Here is a 25,518-nt window from a genome sequence, read left to right on the forward strand (position 1 = left end):
GAAGACCCCTCAACATAAGTCATTTCTTGCTCCAGTGTGGATGCTTATCCAAGTGTGATGGAGGAACTTTTCTTCACACAATCTTTTTCAATGAGCACCCCAAATTTGTGAAAGTGTGAAAGTGCTGAATGCAGCCTTTCCTCAATTCTATCCCCTGGGCTTCATAATTTTGTTTGTCTGATGCAGATGAACTCCAAATAAGGTATTGTTCCCTGCCTTTCTATCTACACAGCTGTATTTATTTATTTGTTAAGCTTCCATATCACTCCCATCAAAGCCTTTTAATTCCATACTGTATGAAGGTAAAAGACACAATATGTAACAAGACAAAAACATCACCAAATAATTGTAATTTGTTCAGCCTTATCCCACCACAAGGTGCCATTTACTCAAAAGCAATAATCAGGATTCTATTCAATTCCTACATTCCCATCCACAAAAATCCAATTCTTCATTGCTTTCCAGAACCCTGATAGGAATGAAGGTCATCCTTATCTGTAGATGCTGGCTATAGAGCAGGAGTGTCCAGACTTGGGAACTTTAAGACTTGAGGATTTCACCTCCCAGAATTCCCCAGCCAGCCATACTAGTTGGACACCCCTGCTATAGAGGATTGGGCTACCACCAAGAGGACTTGTTCCCAGGAGTCTAGACATTAAAACTCCCTAATAAGAACCTGTAAGAAGCTTTGAGATAGATATCTTCCTTAATAGAAATCTCAGTGTTTTTCCAAAAGGATACTGCTTTTCTTAAACATGAACTTACATTTTCCATAAAGGAAGGGTAGCCTTTGTTTAATTCCTAATATCTTTCTTCTAGCAAGGTGAAAGAAGGTATTATGGAGGATCTATGCTTTGATTAACCTACTGTGTCCTGTCTGCACCCAATATGTGAACCTTTCATCTGGCACTGTCCAGGTGCTTACCATGCACCAGTAAGTTATTTTTGAATTTAAAGTTGATGTAAAGATTGATTTTCCGTTTTTATTTTCTCAGGAATACCCAACTTTAGGACAATTGATAGAGAAGATTGTGCAAAACAACATTCTATTAATTTTTGCAGTCACCAAGAAACAAGTTCATTTATATCAGGTAAGATCTCCAAATCTTTTCACATTCTTCTTAGATTGGTCATTTAAGATGGTGTTTGAAAAATGCTTTGGGGTAAGGGGACTGAGATTATTTGAAGTTGGGCCATACTGTTTGTTGCCTGAAGTTCAAGAATTACTGGGGCTGAACTGAACCCTTGGAAACTACAAAAGATTTGGCAGCACTGGCCGTAGCCCTGCCCCCGTTGAGTTGTGGCGAAGGCTACTATCCTGGTGGATATCAAGATTGAGGAGCCAATGCCAAGGCTGGTACATCTCGATTTCCATTTCAGCTAGTGACCCAGTCAGTTTGGACACTGTGGAGGTTTCTGCAATGGCCCTTGGTGTGGGTGCTTGGTTATGACACCATATTTGGCTCCAGTAGTACATCATTTAGTTAGTGCCTGTCTTCTGGTGTCCACTGAAAAATTTGGCGGGCTTTTTTTTTTTACACTGTGGAGCGTACATTAGACTGATACAGTCCCTGCACACTCCTGAACTCCTGAAGTCAGTAATGTGCTGGCAAATGGTTTAAAAGCAGCTCTGCCAGTTCCATTGCTGCCACTATGCTGTGCTAGCTAGCTGCAGAACAGTTGATTGGCTCATAAGGCATTGTATCACAGCTTTGTTCTCAACTGACTTGTTCTCAACTGACTTGAAAACAGGAGTAGGTCAGAGCCAGTGGTGGGATTCAAATAATTTAACAACTGGTTCTCTGCCCTAATGACCGGCTGGGTGGGCATGGCCATGGTGGGCATTGCCAGGGGTTGTGCACCCCCCGGGAGCAAAAATGGGGTGGGGTGGGACACACCCCTGCACTTACCTGGGAGCCAAAATGGGGCACGTGGGGATTCTTGGAAGGGGCGGGGCAGGGAGGGGCGGGGCCAGTCAGTAATTTAACTACCGGTTCTCCTAAGCCAGCCCAAACCGGCTGAATCCCATCACTAGTCAGAGCCACAGGCAATGGGGAGCTGGAGAAGCAGAGGCAGCATTAGCACAAGAACTGTGTATTTCAGCCAAAGTTCTTCCTACTTTCTTAATGGTATACAACACAGAGAGACTTAAAGAGTTGAGCGGCCTTCTAAGTCGAATAAATAAATATTAAGATGAAAGGGATGGATGGTAACCAAAAAAAAATATTCAACATTCTAATCAGAATGTTATTAGATTCAGAATCCTAATCTCATTGAAGTAGGATAAATTTAGCACACATACAGGTACTAAATCTAATTCCACCCTCAATGGTAGAAAGGAAAGTGATATAGCAGAAACACAAAAACAGCAGGGATTTCATTTTAAAAAGGGAAACAAACAAGCTATCCAAAGAAAACAATAAAAATGGGAGTTTTGAACATGACAAAACCTGATTTAATGTTCTTGGGAAACAAAAAAAACAACACCTGGGAACTTTGGCATGATGATAAAAATAATGCAATATGAAACTGTTCACATAATAGAGGAGGTACAAAAGAGATAGAAAAGGGTGTAGAATTCCAAAGAAAATGTGATTTTGTGATCAGTGAATGGTGACTATTTTAAGATTAAATGATATACAGAGAAAGCCAGAAAGTCCTTATCTAAGAACCTGTCCATCCATTCTCCACCCACCCACCCTCAGCCTGTTATTTCTTGAATGGACTGAATTTCCCTTAGTGTTCAATCATGGCCTGAAAGCTTTACAGAGAAAACTGTCAAACCACATTTGCCTCATTAACAATGCCATGTGTGGCTTATAGTACCTTCCTATCTACATCTGTATGGAAGGAATTCCAGTTGAGTTCAGTCAAATTCCAAGAAATGTGGATATAATCTTACAGCCTTAGTTAAATCTCTCCAATTCCAAGGCACTGAATAAGACTCACTCAAACATGGCTCCTAATGTACATTTAATATAGCTAACAGGATGTATCATACAGTTATCTAGTGCTCCTTAATTTTGTACTTTTAAAAGAATACTAGACAGCCCATGATCCATTGGGTCATCTTTTCAAAGATGTTTTCTTACCTAAAAAAAAGCAAAACAGAATGACCGCAGGTAGGCAAAAAGTTAGTGGGAGTGGGAATGGCTTCCAGGTTCTTGTCAGCTTCCCCATTGAGTTTTCTTGGGAAGCTGGCAATGAACATTGGAAACTTTCCTTCCTTCCTTCCTTCCTTCCTTCCTTCCTTCCTTCCTTCCTTCCTTCCTTCCTTCCTTCCTCCCTCCCTCCCTCCCTCCCTCCCTCATTTCTTAGAATTATGAATTTATTTATTTATAAAATGTATATGTCACTCTTTCACTATCCAGAGTGACTCTGGGAATCTTACAATACTCACAGCAAAGGTCAGCATTGCCTTATGGAGTGCTTGAACAATTTGAAATACAAGTGCCTAGAGATCTCCAGAAAATGGTGCACTGAGCAGCAGAGCACTTTTTTCTTCCTGTTGACAAACAGCTGACTTTGCTGTCAAAGCCGGTTCTTTGGCAATAGGGTCCCCAGATTTGAATGAGAGCAACTAGGAACAACCTACAATGACCTTCAGACAATTATGTACTTGCCTGGGAGGTTTGCAGTTCTTAGTAAGAGCAGCCGGAGGGTTGGGTCTCCATCTTTTCCTGTCACTGTTTGTATTTTTAGGTGCACCTCTGTCTTTAGTATCACTTTTTGAAGCTTTGAAATGTAATTGTTAATAGCCTGGTTGAATGCTGATACTCTCTTGCTGGTTTACAACTGTGAACTTTCTTCTGTAAACTTTGGAATACTTTCTTTCACCACAAGGAAGTTGGCTTTATGAGGCCTTTCTTCTTTGCAGTGAAAATGACTTGATTTGATTTACACCAGATTCTTGCTTTAAAGATTTTGTACTTTACGTGTTTTTTAAAAAAGAACTCCATTGCTTCATTTTATTTTTGCATAAATCCTTGTTTTTTTAATTTTAATTTTTAAAAGTTGGGAATTTTTTCTTTTTCATTTATTCTCTGCTGTGGGAATTCTTATCCCAGTTTCTTCTTTGGTTACTTTGTTATGGAATATTTACTTCCTTCGTTTTGGGAAAGGAACTGTTTACATCCTGTTGTAAAAGCTTGACTATAAGAGAGATCTGGACTATATTAAAATCAAAGTAACAATAAATTAAGGATTTTGAATATTACATATTATATAGATTCTACAATATTTCCAAAAAGAGACATAAAAGGAAGATGAAAATTAGATGATTTCACATTAAAGCCTTTTTTGGAAAATTTTGGAAAAAAAAGTTTTCCTGATTACAAACTTTAAATGAAAAATTTGATAAAAGGTTTCATGAATTTGCCACAGTTTCAGATCATCCTAAAGAAGATATCCAGATACAAGCAACAGTAGTTAAATTAGCTATGCAGTCAGTGGACTGGAAATTAATTCCTATTAACAGATTTGAAAGAAAAGGAAGCTGATCGAGTTTGTGGAATAAAGCTACTACATGCAAGCAGAAGACAACTGCCAATTTGTAGGAAAATTAACTGAACAACAAGTGTTATGGAGATATTTTCAATGGAGAAATTGTGAGAAATGAGAAGCAGTTGTTTAGAAAGGTCCCACTTATAATTTTAAAGAAAGTAAAGATGATAAACTGGAAGGATTTTTTTTACCGTTAAGAATCAGCCTACGGTATTTGATTCTGGATGGATCAGAGACAATGATTGTAGTAGGTTTATGGGAGATTAGAAGCTGCTAGTGTATTTTCTGTGAGTTAAATAAGTCAAATCAGTTGATTGATAATAGATTTCTACATTTGTGATATTTTTTGTTGTTATGTAGTAATTTTGCAAATATAGAGGTAGAAGGTTATAAATTGTGAACTTGCTTTGCAAGGAGGGGAATAATAATACTAGACAACACAGTATCAACAGTAGAGATCTTCAAATTTCTAGGTTCTACTATATCGCAAGATCTAAAATGGACAGCTAACATCAAAAACGTCATCAAAAAAGCACAACAAAGAATGTTCTTTCTGCGCCAACTCAGAAAGCTCAAACTGCCCAAGGAGCTGCTAGTACAGTTCTATAGAGGAATTATTGAGTCTGTCATCTGTCTGGTGTTGTGGCCCTGCCCTCTGAGCTTATCCCATCGGAGGAAGAAAGCTCCGAGCATGAGGAAGAGGAGTCAGCCAGGCCTCCCTCTCCAGGCCCCTCCCCTCTGGCACTGTCTCAGGTGCCGGCTGAGGGAGAGGAGATTAGCAGGGAGACAGGTGTCTCGGATGAGAATGAAGGAGAGACATCATTCCTGGACGCACGCCTCCAAAGGCGTGATAATCGATTGCAGCAGCTCAGGAGGCGTGCTAGGGATTAGAACTGAGTCACTGGACCACACCCCAGAGACTATATAATAGAGGGTGGTGGCCAGTGATCCCTGTGATGAACAAAAATAAACCTTGGATAGTCACTAGAGCCTCGTCCGAAACTGCTGAGAGGAATATTTATTTTTGTTGGACTCTTGTACGCTGAGTATATTATCTTTCTGTTTCTGTGGAAATAAAGCACTTGGCAGACGGTGTGTATGTCGCTGCCAAGTTGGAGATAAAGACCTGGGTGTGTGCCAAGTGCTTCCTTAACCCTCGGCTGGCTGTGTTTGTGTGTGTGTGTGTGGACGGGGACAGATCATCTGGTTTGGTTCTGCAACCCAACAAGACAGACACAGACTTCAGAGGATAATTAGAACTGCAGAAAAAACAATTGCTACCAACCTGCCTTCCATTGAGGACCTGTATACTGCACGAGTCAAAAAGAGGGCTGTGAAAATATTTACAGACCCCTCACATCCTGGACATAAAATGTTTCAACTCCTACCCTCAAAAAGATGCTATAGAGCACTGCACACCAGAACAACTAGATACAAGTACAGTTTTTTCCCAAATGCCATCACTCTGCTAAACAAATAATTCCCTCAACACTATCAAACTATTTACTAAGTCTGCATTACTATTAATCTTCTCATCATTTCCATCACCCATCTCCTTCCACCTTATGACTGTATAACTGTAACTTTGTTGCTTGTATCCTTACAATTTATATTGATATTGATTGTTTCCAGGTATTCAACCAGGGGAGAGATTTTATGTGCATGTTTGACATTCCGTTTTATACACTTTTTTTGTTGTTATCTACTCTTATTTCCTTCTTTTTAAATTTTATTTTATTTTAACTTTTAAATTTAAATATTTTAATATTTTAAATTTTATTTTAACTTTGGAAGTAAATAAGTGTTGTGGCCCGTCAGTGGGCTGTGCGGATTGTAACTGATTCTGACAACGAGGAAGCTGGTGTGGTGCTGCGCCAGCAGCCTGTGCAGCTGGCACTCGAGTCAGACAATGAGGAGGCTGGAGAAGATGTGGTGCCAGAGGCAGGGATTCAGCCAGGGCCTTCAGAACCTCCAGAAGCTCCTTTAAGTGAAGAGGACGAAGAGGAGGAGCCTCTTCTCGATGCATGGGCGCACAGAGCTGCCAAAAGGCAGGAGTGGCTCCTCAGGAGAAGGTCTCCTCAAGAGTAAGGCTTGGGGCTAATTGGCCACTACCTTAGCCTTTTTAAGGAGGAACACCGACTGAAGCAAGTTGTAGGGAACAACTTTAGTTCACTCTCCTTCACGTCTGGATTCTCTGCAAATTGCTTCTGGGCTTTCTGCCAACCATAGTAAGATTGTGATTACTTTATCTTTGGTTTCTTGTAGGCTGTTAAGAAAGTTTATTAACAGCCTTTGTTTGGAAAAGACTGAGTTATTTTAGTAAATTTAAGTTTGGTACAGACTTTGTGTGTGCTGTGTTCTTTGGGGTCCGTAGCTGGGGCAGAACAATATGTATCTGGTAAAAAATATCAGAGTTGGTCCCCTCATTTATTGATACATATTAATTTTTTTATAATCTATCAGGTAACCTTATATATTTGATTTTTTTTTCCCTGAGGGAAGTTTATAATTCTATTTTGCAGCAATATGCGGATCTTATTCCTGGAGCTACTGTTGGAACACTACAGCATGATTCTGGAAATGTCCTCCAGTTGATTATAGATGCATATAAGGTATGTAAAATTAATAAGAGTTGCCTTATCGGGGGGAAATGGGTGGCATATAAATTAAATAAATAAAATAATACTCTAAATAAAATTTCATATTTTGTACTTTGATGTAAATAAATTAATTTGGACATAGCATTCTTCTCTCTCTGAAATATTGGTTGTGTCCAATGTTTCATTAGCAAATAAAAAACTCAGACAAAGTCATAAAAACTGTAAAATATAGATTACAAGCATAAATCAGTATGGCTTGTTGCGGGGATCATGGTTGAAAAAAAAGAGTCCTTTCTCAGCATAATATGTGATTTTAGCCAGAGGCTCCACTCATAAAGTTTCTAAAGCAAAATATTTCATAAAGCAAAAAGTTTCTAATGCTATTTCTATATTATACAGTTCTCTTATGACTGCTTTAGCCTAGTCTTTTTAAAAATATGTTTTAGACCAGTCAGTTGAAAGCAGAAGAAAACAGATCCAGGCTGAATATTAGGAAGGATTTCCTGATGGTATGAGCTGTTAAATACGGGTGTGCAAAAATGTCAAATTTTAGAGACTGGCTGCATTTTCTGTTTTTCTTTCGGATATACTGAACTGAGGGTGGTCTGGCAGTTTGTTGAACTTTTTTTTTTTTTGGAGCTAGTGGTTTGGATGTGGTCTGGCCCTGAAACACTATCAACTACTTTACATTTTAGAAGATTTATTTCCAAAAAACTGTTGGACCATCCCTAGAACAAACAGATCAGTATGACCTGGGAGCAAAATAGAATCTCATCTTTCTCAAAACATTCAATCCAAAGTGATACATTTTACATCTCTAGTATTAAGTAATAGAACAGACTATACAGAGCAAAGGTTGACTCTTACTCTTACAGAGCTGACCTGAGCCAAATTCAATTACATGAATTTATTTATTTATTTATTTATTTATTTATTTATTTATTTATTTATTTATTTATTTATTTATTTATTTAGGCTAGGCTAGGCTAGGCTAGGCTAGGCTAGGCTAGGCTAGGCTAGGCTAGGCTAGGCTAGGCTAGGCTAGGCTAGGCTAGGCTAGGCTAGTGAAGAGAAGGACCAGGGGAGACATGATAGCAGTGTTCCAATATTTGAGGGGATGTGTGACTCCGACCCCCGAGGCCGACTTATCGGAGGGAGAAGGCTCCGAACATGAAGGAGAGGAGTTGGCCAGGCCTCCCTCTCCATGACCCTCCTCTCTGGCAATGCCAGAGTGTCAGGTGTCTCCCGAGGGAGGAGAGATTGGCCAGGAGCCAGGTATCTCCTCACAGTCGGACAGTGATGGAGATAAGTCTTGGCTGGATCCACGCCAGCGTCGGAGAGACAAGCGCACACAGCAGAAAAGGAGGCATTCCAGAGATTAAGCTGAGTCACTGGACCACACCCCACAGGGATATAAGGGGGTGAGGTGGCCATTCAGACTCTGTGATGGACAAAACTAACTACTAGCAAGTCACATTGTATCTTTGCAACAACGATATCTGCCTTGGAATTAATACGGACTGGACTTGACAATTCTTGAACTGTGTGTATCTTGTTTGGCTTAATCTGTCAAAGAAACAACCCCTCCCTTTATGGATAAAGTACTTGGCAAGCAGCTACTGGGTTGCTGCCAATCCTCTTATCGAAAGAATTTGTTGTCTGCCAGTTTTATTTAACCCCTGGATATCTGTTTGTGTGCGTGTGTGACACGAGGACAGAACAGGATGCTACGGAGAGGAGGTGGTCAATCTATTTTCCAAAGCACCTGAAGGCCAGACAAGGAATAATGAATGGAAACTGATCAAGGAGAGATTCAACCTGGAAATAAGGAGAAATTTTCTGACAGTGAGAACAATCAACCAGTGGAACAGAAGTTGCCTTCAGAAGTTGTGGGAGCTTCATCACTGGAAGCTTTCAAGAAGAGACTGGACTGCCATCTGTCAGAAATGGTGTAGGGTCTCCTGCTCGGGTGGGGGGGTTAGACTAGATCAGTGATCACCAACTGGTGGTTTGCGGACCATTGGTGGTCCATGAGAAAATTTTGATGGTCCGCAGAAAAATTATTTGCAATTTTTATATTGCACTAAATACTATTTATCTTTTTAAAAAATTCATATTAGTGGTCCGCAGGATTTAAAATTATGAATTTAGTGGTCCCTGAAGTCCGAAAGGTTGGTGACCCCTGGACTAGATGACCTACAAGGTCCCTTCCAACTCTGTTAATCTGTTAATTTTCATAGGCCAGTTCTATGGCTATTGATAGCAAAACTTATCATTTAGACAGAGTTTTCCATCATTATGTGAAAGGGAGGAAAGGGAATGATTCATGAAGCCACAACCGAGTTGGCAAATCATTGTTAATACATCAGGCAGCCATCCATTCTTAATGGACTAAGTAATTCCCATCTACTTCACCACGTTTCGTATTTTAAAGCTATTAAAAAATATTGTGACACTCCCCCACCAATGTAACAGTAATGTCATATTGTGCCTCATTTTCTAAAAATGCAATCACAATTGTCCTTTGCACTCAAAAAGAGAATTCACTTAAAGTTCCTTAAATGATTAGGGGTTTCCATTTTAAAATTGCTCCAATGATAGAAGCATTTTAAAATTGTGGCAGAAATTCAAGAGGTTATTATTCACAGATGTGTTGACTTTTCAATATTCCACAGAAAATAAGCACAAGAGGGAAGTCTGAATTGTCAAAATACTTGTTGTACGGTCTTCTCCCTTCCAATCTGAGTCATAGATTTTAGCAAGCGTATGAGTACATGCCTTGAGAAGTGAAAAACTGTAAAGAACATTAATCAAATGTTTGATGTCTTCGAAGTATTCAAAGTTTACCCTATATAAAATCCAGACTGGCAGAAAATCAAGTTATTAAAAAGAGCAAGACTGCTATTCCAACATTTCCTTTTTACTAAGCAGTTAATGTTCAAAAGAATGCCGATGCATTCTACTCCTGCTTTGTTGAATAAATCAGAATTGGTGAGATTCACACAAAGTACCCATAAAACTATGATTTACAAAAACAATATGTTCTCACATGGTCCTTTGCCAAATAAGCCATATTTAGGCTTAATACAGTTTGTGAAACCATCCACTTTCTCATCCCTAAGCAGCCTTTCTCAGTCTCTTGCCTTCCAAATGGTAATGCAGGTTGTGGATAATAGAAATTGTAATCCAACACATCTGGAGGATACCAAGAAGATCGTTATAAGTATTGGCACTTTTTCTGAGGTTTATACAACATTTTAGGATGCATATTGGAGAATACTTCCATTTTCATTGTTCATATGTATATATTTTATCAGAAGGTATAACAATGGCAACTCCTCACTATAAATAAAACTATTTGAAAGAAAATAAAACAGAAAATAAAAATAAAATATGGCTTAAAAGTCACTGAATCCAAAAATAGTTGAACGCTGATAAAATACCTGGAGATGCTTTAAAATTGATCGTTGTTCAATTCCAAACTATGTGCTTCTTCTAGGGTGCCACCTCTGAAAAGACCTTGTCTCCCATAAGCATCTGCTGCTCCATATTTAACTACAACAACAATAATAATAACAATAACAACAACATTTATATGCTGCCTGACTGCCAGCGACTTTGAACTTTCTTTCTTAGAGAAGATCTGGCACAGCCAATCTTCAGATCCAGGAAGGATGTTATCGGTTATACAATTATAAGGCATTCCTTTTCCAATAATATGGTGTTTTTAAGTCACTCAGGTCTGAGATAGAGTTGGAGGTGTTGGGAGACACAGATGGATTAAAACTTGATTTCACTGCCATCTGCAGCCACGGTTCTGCCTTTCAACACCAGAAGAAATGCTCTCATATTAAAGTCGGAGAACAGGTAAGTAGATTATGTAATTTCCCATTGAGTAAAATGGAAATTCCCCATTGCTTGGAAATGGGATGGGGAGTTGGTTGGCTTGTAGCTTTGCTCTATGGACTGCTTTACTTGAAGTTTCATTGAAGCAAATCAGGAATTCAGTTTTCCTACATAAGGTCACCTAAATTCAGGACTCTGGTAGAACTATTTGTTTACAACCAACAAATTTTATTAAAAGGCATAAATTTTCATGGACTCACTTCATCATATGCACAGGTCTCCTGGGTCAGATGATTCCAGGGAAACCTGTGGTTTGTGTCCATATATTTAAAACACTTATATTTCAATCTTTATCCAGAAAGATTCCAATGAAGATAAATAGGTTCCCAAGTTGATCTCAACTCCTGGAGATGCATCTATCTTATTTTGTTGGCAGCAATACAGGAAGAGTTGCCTACTTCCAGAGCTTTTAACTTCTCAGCTCTGAGATTTTATGCTATAAAACAGTACGTCAAACATGTCTACCCTATATTTCACAAACTGATACAGTTAATATTTCCAAGTTAGTTTTCGTTTAAATCTTTACTTTGCATGCAAAAATGATGAAGAGTGTCATTCCCATGGATAGTTTTTCCTCTCTGTTTTATTTAGGTCACTTTCAATGTGACTTTAAGTTTAAGCCCTTTGGCTTGTGGTGAAGGGAGAAGGAAAGTCCTAATCAGGGCCACCGGTCTAAACGAAGCGTTGGAGATCGAGATCCAGCCCGAATGCAGCTGTCATTGTCAGAAGGAAGCGGAGGTGAATAACTCCAAGTGCAACTACGGGAATGGTTCTTTCGAGTGTGGGGTATGTGTGTGTAACCCTGGCTACATGGGTCCAGACTGTAAATGCAGCGAAAAAGATGCACTGAGTACAGAGTCCTGCAAACGTTTCCCAGAACAGATCTTGTGCAGCGGAAGAGGCGACTGCTATTGTGGACAATGCATTTGCCACCTTTCAGCATATGGAAATATATATGGGCCATACTGTGAATGCGATGATTTCTCTTGTGGCAGATTTAGAGGGCTGGTCTGTGGAGGTAAGTCTGCTCTAAATTGTACTTTCCTTCTAACTACATAATAAGAATACAGTAAAGTATTGAAAGTGTGTATATACAAATAGTCCTCAACTTACCACTGCAATTGAGCCTGAAATTTCTGTTGCTAAGCGAGATGGTTGTTAAGTGAACTTTGTCCCATTTTACAATATTTCTGGCCACAGTACTTAAGGGAATCCACTGCAGTTGTTAAATTAGTAATGCGGTTGTTAGTGAATCTGGTTTCCCCATTGATTTTACTTGTCAGAAAGTCACAAAAGTTATTCACATGATCCTGGGGCCCTGTAACCGTCCTAAATATGAGTCAGTTGCCAAGAGTCTGAATTTTGGTCACGTGACCATGGGGATGCTGCAAGGGTCATGGGAAAAACAGTCATAAGTCACATTTTCCAGTGCTGTTGTAACTTCGAACAGTCACTAAACGAACTGCTGTAAGTCGAGGACTACCTATATTATGCAATACAGGTACACACAATCTTATGCAATTGTGTATATCATGTATAAATGCCTGTGGACATGCTGAGGAAGGCTTGATTTAATGGATTCTTTCAGAGAATGGGAGTTCATGTTTCTGAAAAGCCTGATGATCAGAAAATACATCATTCACACCAATTTATATACTGTACATTGCTACACAATTAACCTAATTTGATGTAAGTGTAATCCAATTGGTCATTTGGGGATTTCCATGCACAGATGGAAACCTGGGCTCTTCTACCATAAAGTCCACTAAATAAAGATTAATTAAATCATTGTGTTAATATGTGTATATATTTGTGGAAGGGCCACTATGAAATTTCTCATTGAATTTCTTTTGAATTATAATACTATTTTTAAAAACTCAAGTAATGTACTTCTTCATTTTGCTTTTAAACATGTCCAGGTGGATCAAGAGTTCTTGTTTCATTGTGCATAAGGTATAGCAGTCAAAGATCTAAACCTTCTAATATACAATATGTTAATGTTTTTTTTTCCTATTGGAAACCATGAAGTATTGTTTCATTTATATTCCTAAGGAAGCTTTTCTAAATTTAGTCTCCCTTCATCTATCTGGAAATATACTGCATAGAAACTAGCAGAACTTATTTCTGGATAAACAGATATAGGAGCTCACATTATGACAAAATAATAATACAACCATTTTTCTGTGGAATTGATAGGAATATGACGTCATTACAGTGATTGAACACTGTATTCAAATCTTTTCAAAAGGGAGGAATTGAAGGATAAAAGGTCATTGGGAAGAAAATATTAAATGAATTTGTGCATTGCTAAGGAATTTGCAAAATATATTTGGATATGTTGGCTGAATTGAGGATTAAGGATTGAACCTTAATGTCCTCTTTTCTCATAGTAGCTCCAAACACATTACTCTTGTGGCACTTTGCTGGTAGTGTTACACAACTACTCCACAAGAAGCAAAAGCATTTGTGCAGATTTCTTTTGGAAGATCTATAGTTCTCTGAGGGTTGGAGTGTTGAATTTCATTACTCTGAATAAGCAGTCATATGAATTGGTCTGTAAGCTGTGGAAAAGATCTTAGCTAGCACCAGATGTACCAAAGGTTGGTAGATAGGCTGAAATATAATTCACTCTATACTGTTAGAATTGCTAAAATAGCCAATGATATTTGGAAGGCAAAAGATTGTAAAAGGCTATTTCAGTGAGGCAATGAAACATGGTGAGTTCTCTGTGTGTAGAATAAACAGTTCCATTTTATTTTCATTCTGTGACTCACTATCTTAGGAGATCTATCTATCTATCTATCTATCTATCTATCTATCTATCTATCATCTATCTATCTTTCTATCATCTAATCTATATATCTGTCATATTTATATAGATAGATAGATAGATAGATAGATAGATAGATAGATAGATAGATAGATAGATAGATAGATACGGTATCTTCTATCTATCTGTCTGTCTATCATCTATTTCTATTTACCTACTTACCTACTTACCTACCTACCTACCTCATGAGATGTCTGTCTTGCTATCTACCAATAAATAGGGTTTGAAACTCAACAGTTGGCTCCCTACTTCATGATTTTATGTAGTCTTAACAAAAAACTTTAATATGGTCCTTAGTTGGAAAGTTTCTTTCCAATTATATACAATAATGTCTTGACACAATATTCTACAGAGGATTGCTGGCAATTTTCAAGAATTAGGAAGGAAAGGCATTTGAAGTACGGTTGATTTCCATATTTTTTCTTAGGCAATGGGAACTGTGCCTGTGGTCAATGCATTTGCCACCATGGCTGGATAGGTGAATATTGTAACTGTACCACGGATACCGAAAATTGTATTTCTAATGATGGCATCATCTGCAGTGGGAGAGGCAAATGTGTGTGTGGAAAATGTGTATGCACAAATCCTGGGGTTTCAGGCAACATCTGTGAAAAATACCCTACATATGATGATCCTTGCAACTCTAAATGGTAAGCTATTTCTTTGTGTATGGTTAGAAAAGTCTATTTTTTCACATATCTGAATGTACAATAGGTTTCCAGAGGAACTGAATACTTGTTTATATTGGTAATTGTATATTCTTTATTCCATTAAATCCTAATACATTTTGTATTCCTTTCATTATTCTAGATACTCTCTTATCTATACATTTAATATATTTATTTGTATTTACATCTTTTTATGCTGAGGTTCATTTTAATTGTTTTCTTCATCAATCAGAGTAATTTGACCCTGAAAGGATACTGTAATCTATAATGTGAGAAATTCCAGTAACGTTGGTTATAAGTAGTGTAAATGTCTAACAATGCATGAGTATTGTGTCAGAAAATGAGAAGTGGTGTAAAGCAGTAGGGGGTACAGCCTACCTTCCCAGGCCCATATACACCTATCAAAGCCTTGGTTATACAGCAAATACTAGATACCTCCCAAATATTGCTGCTAAACTGTCGTTTTTAATCTTCCACTCTTTGAACTTCGGCTTTGACATGCTAATCATGTATAATTCTCAGCCTGGAAAATATGGCTGGAGAACAGGGTGTTTTACTTTTTTCTCATACTGGGATTGGCTTCCTCTCCTTTTGCATACTTTTTAAAAAGAAACAAATGCAACCCAAGAAGACCTGACGCTTGAGGGCAGATCTTCTTTACCTGCTCTTTCTCCAGCAATAGGCAGGTGCCCAGCCACTTAATTCTGAGGACCCTTCAAAGTATGTTGGGGTGACAAATGGCTGCACAAGAAGTCCAAAGCTTAGAGACCCAATTAGAAGCCACTACTCTGAGAGACAAGGGGCAGTGAAATGAATGGGGTATGGGCAGTGGTGGGATTCAGCCAGTTCGTACCACTTTGGAAGAACCAGTTCTGAGCAGTTTGGCAAAGTAGTTGTTGGAAGAAATCATTAGGGCAGAGAACCGGTTGCTAAATTACTTGAATCCCACCACTGGGTATGGGCCAATCTGCTGTAGTCTGTTGCCCAAAGCAGCCTTCAGAAAGGCTCATTCAGTTGTTTTGTTCCATGTCACCAGAGGTCTTTTATGATGAAGATATCAATGACATCAGTATAGGATATTTTAATTTTCTTCTTTAAGCAGCCCTACAGTATTTACTTTCTTCAATTGCTCTTTAAAAACTTCATTTTGTTGTTGCTGTGAACTAGGAAAAGGGCTAGTATTTTCATTTTCTCTATGTTAGCAATTTGATTCCTAGTTACATCCATAATCTAATTGTTATTACTGATTTCCCTTGATCTTTTTCCTCAATGAAGTGTGAGGAACTGAACCTGGGCCCTCCTAGATTCATCATTAGCTTTCTTATTCTCTGTGTACATTTCCAGGAAAGTTTGTACTGTATTTCCAGTTTGCCAAAATCAGAATAATAATAAATCAGACTGGACCTCTTTAAACCTATCTGAACTTTACATTCCCCATCTACAACCAAGCTGTTTTTCCCCTCAAACATCCGGAAGCACTGGGAACATTTCCTGATACAATTTCAGATATTTATTTCTGTTCAAGCCGAGAGGAAGTTGCCTGGCAGCTGTTTTATAAATAAATGCAGTTGTTAAATCAAAGCCACAGACGAATTCCAATTACTCGTTTTACATCTTAACCATATTGCTAAACACCAGCCAATGCTACTACAATGTTGTAGCTTGATTTGCAAAATAATGGCAATGCCAGACATCAGGATGTTTTCCAGGCAAGTCACAATCAGCCAGGACTGTGAGGCACATTTGCTAGTACAGCTGCTGATAGTTTATTTATTTATATATCACATTTAGAAACCTCCCATCTCCCTCACAGAGTGACTCTGGGTGGTATACAAGTGAAACATGTTGTGGAAGTGAGAGGATTGTGCTGCCCTCCTTGACCTCCAGCTGATATTACTGTTAGTCATTGCTGGGACTGGCTGTGGGAGAATAACTCTGGCCCACTTTCTGTTCTTTTTACCATTTTTTTTTTTCAACCAGAAAGCTCAGGCTTGGCTCTAACCCCAGTTTGCTCATTAATTAAACTTTCTGATTACCCTGTGTGGGTGTTGGATCAATTCAGGGATTTCGATTACTGCTCAAATAATTCAGCTGATTTATATATCTGAAAATCATGTAGCATACCAATCCATTTTCAAAAATCATATATCAATTTTAACTTCTAAGATATCAAGCTTCCTCTTTACTCTGCACCAAAGCCAAATGTACCATGGCTATTGGAGTTTTTTGTGTCATGTTCTCATGAAATTGCCGCCTTCTCATCCCCAGCTCATACTGTAGAAGGTTAAAATCATCTTAAGCTGTTCAATTTTTAAAATAGTCTTTTCCCTCTTCTACTGAATCTTAAAACAGTCTGGCATGCTTCCTTGACCAATAACGTACTGACACAGCCGTGACTAGGTTCTTGTATATAATTTTCTATTAAAGATTTAGACTTCAGTATTAAAAGCTAATACAAACTAAATTAAAGGGGAAAAAAGCAATAGTAAGAGAGAAGGAAAAGTGGAAGAAAAAATATGATAAAAAGAAAAGAAATATATAAAGAAGCGACATAATTACAAGTATAGGCAAATTCAGTAACTCTTCATTCTCTGTAAGGTTATTAACAAGTATTTCTTCATCCCATATCCCATCTCTTATCTATAAAATAAATCCATAAAACATCAATTTTTGAATCCTGATGTCAGTGAAATGTCTGTAACAAAACTTTGCAAACAGAGAAAGCCTTATTTTATCCTTTTCAATTAAACCAACTTTATATTTTTTCCTTTTACTTTTAACCTACGTAATAATTAGTTCATCCAAATATGTGGTAGGATTGTATTTCTTTTCAATTCTTCTTTATCCGATCACACAGATTTCTTCAAGGATTTAATAAGCCTCTTTCTAGATCCAATAAGAAAACATTTTCCAGGTCACCGTCTTTGTTTATCATTTGTATTCTTGCTTTCATTTTCAAAACTTCAGCCAATTTGTTTTGTATATCCAATAAACCATTACTTTCCAAACTGTTTTCTTGGCCTGTTATTTATAAGTCCACCTTCCATGCTTTCTCCATCTTGTCAAATAAAATTAGCTCTACATCTGTCACTCCTTCATTATCATCTTTTGGATATAATTTATCCATAGCATCAGATATCATTATTGACACTTTTGACACTGTGGCTACTAAATTGTGGGTCCATTCTTCAACAATCTCCTTTGACATTTCCAATGTTATGACGGTTTATATCATTTGGTAAATCCAAGTTAATCAGCACAAAGGAAGACGTGCATTTTTCTTCTTCTTCTTAGAATCTCTACTCCCCTCCAGTGTCCAGTTTTTACAACCATAAAACTCGTTCATCATTGTAATGAGGAAAGATAACCAAAATAATTCTGGTTCCCCTTAGAAGCTTTTTTTTTTTTTAAATCTGGTGAGCATCCAAAGAGAGAAAAGGAGTAAGGGTTATTATTACCACCAGAATTATTTTTTTCTTTCCTTTTCTGTGTGGTACATTCTAAATGCTGAGAATTACTTATTCATTACTGCAGGTCTTTCATAAGGTAAAAAATGGCGACTGTGTATGTATTTTCTTTTGATTCTTAATGCAAAGGAAATTGATAAATCATTGCACCATCTTTCTCAGGAGCTGTGTGGAATGTTATTTAGCTTCTGCTGATCTACTGCATCAGGAAGACTGCGCTGAAAAATGTAAATTGGTTGACGCAATGATCAGTCATGATGAAGGTCTGTACTTTAATTTATTGCTTGGCTATTATTAGTTGTAGCAATCAGTTTACTAGTTCTTGCTGCTTGCATGGGATAGGTGAGTGTGTGTGTGTGTATGTGTGTGTGTGTGTGTGTGTGTGTGGTGCGCACATAGGATATGTGTTTAAATGTATATTTTCAATTGTCCCTCGTGGAACATTTTTCAATAGCATTAAGCTAAAGCTACTCAGGCTCAGGGCTTCGATGTTGCATTTGCTTGTCTGTTGATGTTCTTCTGTGATTTATTTGCAGTTTATCACAATGAAAGTGAAGCTGTAATGGCTACAATGCTGCCTCCTCTCTTCAGTCTGCATACAAAAGATCACAAGACTGACAACTGAGGGTTTTTTTTTTAATTAACTATGTTGATAAGATAAGATAGTGTTCTTCACACCTGAGACAACAGAGTAGGAATATATATCCAAGGATGGACTGCATAGTACAGTTGAATAGTTGAAAAAATAATAAGAATCAGTAACTGTGTTCAGTATACATTTGCATGGAATAGTTGCCCTACTCTTCCTAATAATCAGTCTGGTCCTGTTTTTCCCCCCTATCTCTGTGCTATGAACATCCTTGGCTGTAAAGATGGATTATTACTAAAGGGAGAAGTACACAGAAAACTCACTTCAACATGAAAGATGGGAACGGGGCTATTATATCTACTCTTACTTGCTCTTCCTCCCTTCTCAATCTGTCTTTACTGGCAGATTTTATTTCCACATTTCAAACATTAAATATTTCCTCTCAGTGTGCCAGATTGACCAAAATTCAGCTGGGTATTAGTGAGAAAGAAAAAAAGGAACAGAGCAAATTTTCATTATTTGTTCTTTTGCTGAGTTTATTGAAATATATTTCCAAACCTCCTAAACAGTTGAAAGGACAAAGGGAAAGTCAAAACCAGTACTGCAAATGTAAGAAGAAGTAAATAATGCAAATTAAAAGATGCACAGAATGAAATCAGAATAAAGGACAACAGCAATTTGAAAGAATTTACAAATCAATGCTTATCTGTTTAAAAGAATTTAAAGGAGTAAAGCAGTGGTAGGTTCTAACCAGTGTTACCACCGGTTCGCTTCGCACACGCGCTTTGCGCGTGATCGGCAAACCTAAAGGTTGTCTCAGACGTTATCTTTGGCATCAGTGTTACATTTCTAGCAAGAGATTCCCAGATAGGAATGCAAAGGAGATAAACCAGGGAGGGACATTGACTAGCGAGCCATTGTTACACAAGGGGAAATATGAGAAGAGGATATAGATTTTTAATTCAGGGAAGGAATTAAATATTAAGAAATTAGCCTTAATAATCTGAGACTGCCAGCTGCTTTCACTTTATTGTGTAATAAAAAAGATCCAATCCAACCATGTTGTGCTGAGTTTCTGGGAAGCCTCGGCTACATCAGCCTCCCCTCTGGGGAGATGGACAGTGAGGCCTTGTATAGGAAGAGGTAAGCCACCCTATTTATCTGACCACACGGATTGAAAGGTTCCAATCCACACAACAGATGCTTTTTTAAAAAAATGTAGTCTTGTCTGGTGCCAACAGCCATAGCAGCCAGCAGTTCAGTAAATCTTAATCCAAACACACTGAACTGCTTTAATATCCTTGAGACTACTGTGTTTTATAGTGTACAAAAAGATTCCAGTGATGTGTTCCACTATCGCTTAAGTTATCTAGTGACAGCCTCCTTAAAAATGATGCTCCGTGATACCTGAAATAGTTGTATATAGAAAGATGTGTTTTACAATCTACATCTTTGTTACATTGTATATAACAGGGCTGTCAAACTCCCGGCCCGCGGGCCAGATGCATCATGTGCTGGCCATGCCCACGCGTTTAGTGAAGGGGAAAAAAGTCCCAATATGTCACGTGATGACGCCATGATGCTGTGAGTTTGACACCCCTGGTATATAATATAATACTTCCAAATTAGATGTTTGTCCACTCTCTTGAGATCTCTCACAATTTAAGGGGAGTTTCAAATTATGCAAGCTAAATTCATCAGTTGTTCTTATACCAGTGATGTCAATGGAGATTCCCAGAGAAATATGACTTAATCTGCCAATCAAGAAATATAATTCTCTAAATAGTGAGAAAAAAGGAGAACATTTTATCTGCTACATGAGGTTATGTGTAATCAGAATGAATACTAGAGGTAACTGTAGTGGTTGGTCGCAGGCAAGACAATCAAAGTTGCTATCCACACTTTGCAGACATGAGCTCACTTTTAATTCAGACAAATACAATAATGTGCAACATCCAAATCAGCTGCCAGACCAACTGCAACTTGAAACTGATTGCCACAAATTGCTAAGAGCACAGCAGAGCATACTTTCAAAAATGGAAACAACCCAAAATATATACGCATTCTGTTGTGCTGGTATGCAAATGTTTAAATATGTCGGGTGTGACAAAAATATTATTTTTAGAGCCTGAGAATATTTGGAGAAAAGAAAACCGCTTGGTGTAAAATAATCTTGTGAGTGTTTATATGACCTGCATATCATGTTATATACCTATTACAGGATATTATACTCAACTATTTGACTGGATCAGCATAATTTATAAACAAAAAAAAACTAGTGTGAAGAGATCAAGTGACATTGCTAAAGCAATGAAAATAATTCTTCCAGAAAAACGGGGGTGGGGGTGTCTTTAGAATAATTTTTAAAAAGTCCCTTTCTCTAGATAAATACTCTTTTTTTTTAAGGGTATTCTATTTCCTATTCACTTTTTCAAAAACATATCCTGCTGGTTTTAAACTTTGAGAAAATGTCTGTATGGTTGATAACTGGTGAAAACTTATTCTGAAAAAATATATAATGTAGGTAGGCAATGAGAACAATGCCATATATTACAAAAATACAGATAAGCTGTGGTGCAACATGAAACTTACAAATCACTTTATTTAGAATGGCTCCCCATAGAATCCTTTTTCTAACATGTCTATAGATTTCACAGAAACTTTATTATTATTTTGAGTTATATTGATGAGACATGAGAATCTCTGGTAGTATTAGCCTAGGGGTCTACATTTGCAGATTCCGTTCTTATTTATGTTGTCTGATCCCTCATGCATATTCCACCCTTTTTAAGCCGCTTGAATAAACATCAAAAGCACTGTGTCTGAGGAAATTTAGGTGAAAGCATTGATTACCAATCTGGGAATACCTTACATTGCTTTTATCTGTGTTGCCTTGAAGTGCATTCTTTATTCCTGTCATGATTTCTTTTTAGTTATTAGGTACCTGATGTTAATTTTTTTTAATAGCAGCATTCTGTCAGCAATAAATGGCATTTCTCTTGAAAAGGATTAGTATTTTTATGAGGGAATATCCTGTACACTGAAACATCATCTAGATATTCTACTAGTAGCAAAAAGATAAAGAGGACATGTTTACTCTAATGAAGATTACAGGTAGTCCTCAATTTACAACCACAATTGAGCCCAAAATTTCAGTTGCTAAGTGAGACATTGCTTAAGTTAGTTTTGCCCCATTTTACAATCTCTCTTGACACATTTGTTAAGTGAATCACTACAGTTGTTGAGCCACCGTGGTGCAGTGGTTAGAGTGCAGTACTGCAGGCTACTTCTACTGCCTGCCGCTGCCTGCAATTTGGCAATTCAAATCTCACCAGGTTCAAGGTTGACTCAGCCTTCCATCCTTCTGAGGTGGGTAAAATGAGGACCCAGATTGTTGGGGACAATAGGATGACTCTGTAAACCGCGTAGAGAGGCTGTAAAGCACTGTGAAGCGGTATATAAGTCTAAGTGCTATTGCTATTGCTAGTAACATGGTTGTTAAGTGAATCTGGCTTACCTATTGACTTTCTTGTCAGAAGGTCACAAGACCCAGGGACACTGCGACCAGCATAAATAGAAGTTGGTTGCTAACCGTATGTATTTTGGTCATGTGACCGTGGGGATGCTGCACTGGTCGTAAGTGTGAAAAATGTTCATAAGTCACTTTTTTCAGTGCCGTTGTAACTTCGAACGGTCACTAAATGAACTGCTGTAAGTCAGGGACTACCTGTACTCTATTCCCAATAGCTTTTGCAGCTTCCTTAGAAGCATTTCCAATTCAATAAATTTCCCATACTTGACCAACTTGATGGTCATCACAGATTGGCAACATCTGGACCGTCTCATCTGATCAATACAAAGAGTAACAACAACCAAAAAAAAAAAAAGGAAACCGCCCCCTCCAACAGTAGAACAATTATTTGCAAATCCTTTAGTATATTTCCAGCTTTGTTTCTTAGTGCCTGTTAAAAATAACCGGATGTTAGAAATTGTTTGATCTTCGTAATAACTGCCTGAGACGTCTCTCTCTGAACTGTAAAATGGGTTTTTCCTCATCCTCAGATATTACGGAAGATAAATGGGTTCGTTGTGTGTTACAAGGGAAAAATGAATCTGTTGTCACATTTCTGATGACAGCTAATGAACAGGGGAAAGTCATCATTCACAACATAAAGCAAAAAGGTAAGAAGACATTTAGTCTTGGTAAGCTAAGGAAAGTCGGTGTATATGAACCCTCCTAAAATATATCCCAGAGGTGTCAAACTCAAGGCCCTGGGGGCTGGATCCAGCCCGTGGGGTACTTAGATCTGGCCCGCGGTGCTGCCCTGGAAACAGCAAAGGACCAAACCGTGGTGCTTCTGCCAGTAAAATGGAACTCGGGAGAGCTGCATGCGGCCCTCCCAAGCTCCGTTTTCACTGGAGGGTTGCAGGAAGCAATGGCAACCGAAAACAGAGCTCGGGAGCCCGTTTTCACTGGCAGAGCACTGGAGCCGCCACAGACGCCCCAACACAAGTGATGTCAAACTGGCCATAGCCTTGATTATACACTCTTTTGTTGGCAGGGTGATGTCTCTGCTTTTTAGTATGCTGTCTAGATTTGCCATAGCTTTCCTCCCCAGGAGCAAGCATCTTTTAATTTCTTGGCTGTAGTCCAGTGGTGAAATGTAAAATTTGTTACTACCGGTTCTGTGGGCATGGCTTGGTGGGGGGGTAATGTGACTGGGTGGGCGTGGCCAACTTTTTTTTTTTTTTTTACTTTTTTAAAGCATTTTTTACAACCTATTTGGGCAAATAGGTTGTAAAAAAAATGCTTTTGAAAGGTTAAAAAAAGGCTCTGACAATCGCGCTGCTCAGCTGTGATCGTCAGAGGCTTTTTTTTACCTTTTAAAAGCATTCGTTTTACAATCTCTTCTGCCGAAGAGGTTGAAAAAATGCTTTTAAAAGGCTCTGACGATCCCAGCTGAGTTGCCTGATTGTCAGAGGCTTTTTTATCTTTTAAAAGCAAAAAAAATGCTTTTAAAATTAAAAAAAAAGCCTCTGATGATCGCGGGGCTCAGCTGGGGTATGGGGGGAGCAGGGATTTTTGCTACCGGTTCTCCAAACCACCCGCCACCATTGCTACCAGGTCGGGCAATCCGGTCCGAACCGGGAGCATTTCACCCCTGCTGTAGTCCCCATCTGCGGTGATCTTGAAGCCCAGGAAAATAAAATCTGTCACTACCTCAATTTCTTCCCCATCTATTTGCCAGGAATTGAGAGGGCCAGATGCCATGATCTTAGTTTTCTTAATGTTGAGTTTCAAGCCAACTTTTGCATTCTCCTCCTTCACCCGCATCAAGAGGCTCTTTAGTTCCTCTTCACTTTCTGCCATTAGAGTAGTATCATCTGCATATCTGAGGTTGTTGATATAGCTCATCTCTACCTAAATGAATGAGGCAGCTATCATACATGCCAATGCTGCGTGTGTACAAAAGATTTAGGATTGGGATTTGAACCATCTTTAAACAAAACCTATACAAAACTGAAAAGTCCACATCAACTTTCCAAATTTTTCCTTCCAACATTTCCAGGATTCTGATAATTATAGATGAAAGTAACATTTACCTATGTTGCAAGTTTCTTCCCTTTTTCCCATATTAATAGCTATTTATTTATTTAACAATTTTCACAATTTTTGCTCTTTTTCCCTACAGATTATCCACAGCCTCCAAATATTACAATGATTATGTTGGGGGTTTCTACTGCAGTAGTCGTCACTGGGATTGTTTTACTTTCCATGTGGAAATTATTTATTTCATTTGAAGACCGTAAAGAAGTGGCTAAATTTGAAGCAGAAAGGTCGAAGGCCAAATGGCAAACGGTATGTTAAAAAAAAAAACACGATTCAGGATAACATTATTGTAAATAGTAGCAAGATAAAAATTGCTACTGTAACCACAGTGATGCCAGTTTGGTGTAGTGGTAAAACCACTGGCCTAGGAGACTGGGTGTCATAGCCCCATTTAGGCATAAAGCTGGCTAGATGACTCTCTCACTCATCCCAATTTACCTCACAGTAATCCAAACCTTAAGACCAATGCTAACCTGAAGACTAACCCTGACCCTAACTTTAATGTTGCTTTTTGGCTGTAACATTAGGGAAGTCAAAATCTAACCCTAACGCTAACCTCAACCCTAAACCTAATGCCAACCCTAACCCTTACCCTCATTCTAATCCTAACACTAACCACAACCTTAACCCTAATGCCAACTCTAACTGTAAAGCCAATGCCAATGCTAACAGTAACCCTAACAGCAATAGAAGTCCTAGCCCTAATACCAACCCTAACTTTTACCCTAGTGCCAATCCAAACTATAATGCCAATACAAAACCTGCCTCTAACCCAAACCCTAACCTTAATTCAAATCCTAACATCAATGCCAACACTAAGTCTGATGCCTATGCACGGCTTAGAGGGTGCAGGATTGGGGATCGAAGAGGGGGCTAGAGTTTGTACCAATGAGGGTTTTTCCATCAGTACTGTGGGTGGGAGGGGCAGATATGGCAGGAGCAGGGGGCCGTATCCTGCTGTGGGGGCGCGCCCCCGCTGTTTGTGAGCGGTGGCATGCCCCGGTCCCCAATGCTGTTCTCATTCCCCCAGGTTGTGCAGGCCCTCAGGCCCTGGGCCTTTGGTTGATGTTGTGCAACCCCAGGTCCGTGGTAAATAAAGCCCCCCTCATTTGTGATCTGGTTCAGGAGGGGGGTGCGGACCTGGTGAGTATTACGGAGACCTGGTTGGGCCAGGAGGGGGGGTTCCCCTCATTGAGATGTGCCCACCGGGTTTCTATGCATTCCATCAGCCGAGGTCCCAGGGGAGGGGCAGGGGGGTGGCAGTTCTTGTAAAGGAAGGACTTGTTCTGAGGGAGGCCACTGTACCTCAGATACCCGGATGTGAGTCCCTCCTTGTGAAGTGGG

The 25,518-nt window shown here is 38.7% G+C and overlaps 1 protein-coding gene across 1 annotated transcript in view; it reads left to right on the forward strand.

Annotated features, from left to right (window-relative positions):
- Positions 1–25,518, forward strand: part of ITGB6 (integrin subunit beta 6) — an 89,520-nt gene that overhangs the window by 57,505 nt on the left and 6,497 nt on the right. The window contains exons 8-15 of the mRNA XM_070956984.1: positions 996–1,091; positions 7,026–7,115; positions 10,836–10,970; positions 11,601–12,027; positions 14,267–14,489; positions 18,137–18,237; positions 22,626–22,745; positions 24,257–24,423. Of these exons, the coding sequence (XP_070813085.1) occupies positions 996–1,091; positions 7,026–7,115; positions 10,836–10,970; positions 11,601–12,027; positions 14,267–14,489; positions 18,137–18,237; positions 22,626–22,745; positions 24,257–24,423 (1,359 nt within the window). The remainder of the gene's footprint in view (positions 1–995; positions 1,092–7,025; positions 7,116–10,835; positions 10,971–11,600; positions 12,028–14,266; positions 14,490–18,136; positions 18,238–22,625; positions 22,746–24,256; positions 24,424–25,518) is intronic.

This window comes from Pituophis catenifer, unplaced genomic scaffold, assembly GCF_029215685.1.
Source record: "Pituophis catenifer annectens isolate HBS135680 unplaced genomic scaffold, rPitCat1.0.hap2 SCAF_1, whole genome shotgun sequence".
Taxonomy (NCBI): Eukaryota; Metazoa; Chordata; class Lepidosauria; order Squamata; family Colubridae; genus Pituophis; species Pituophis catenifer.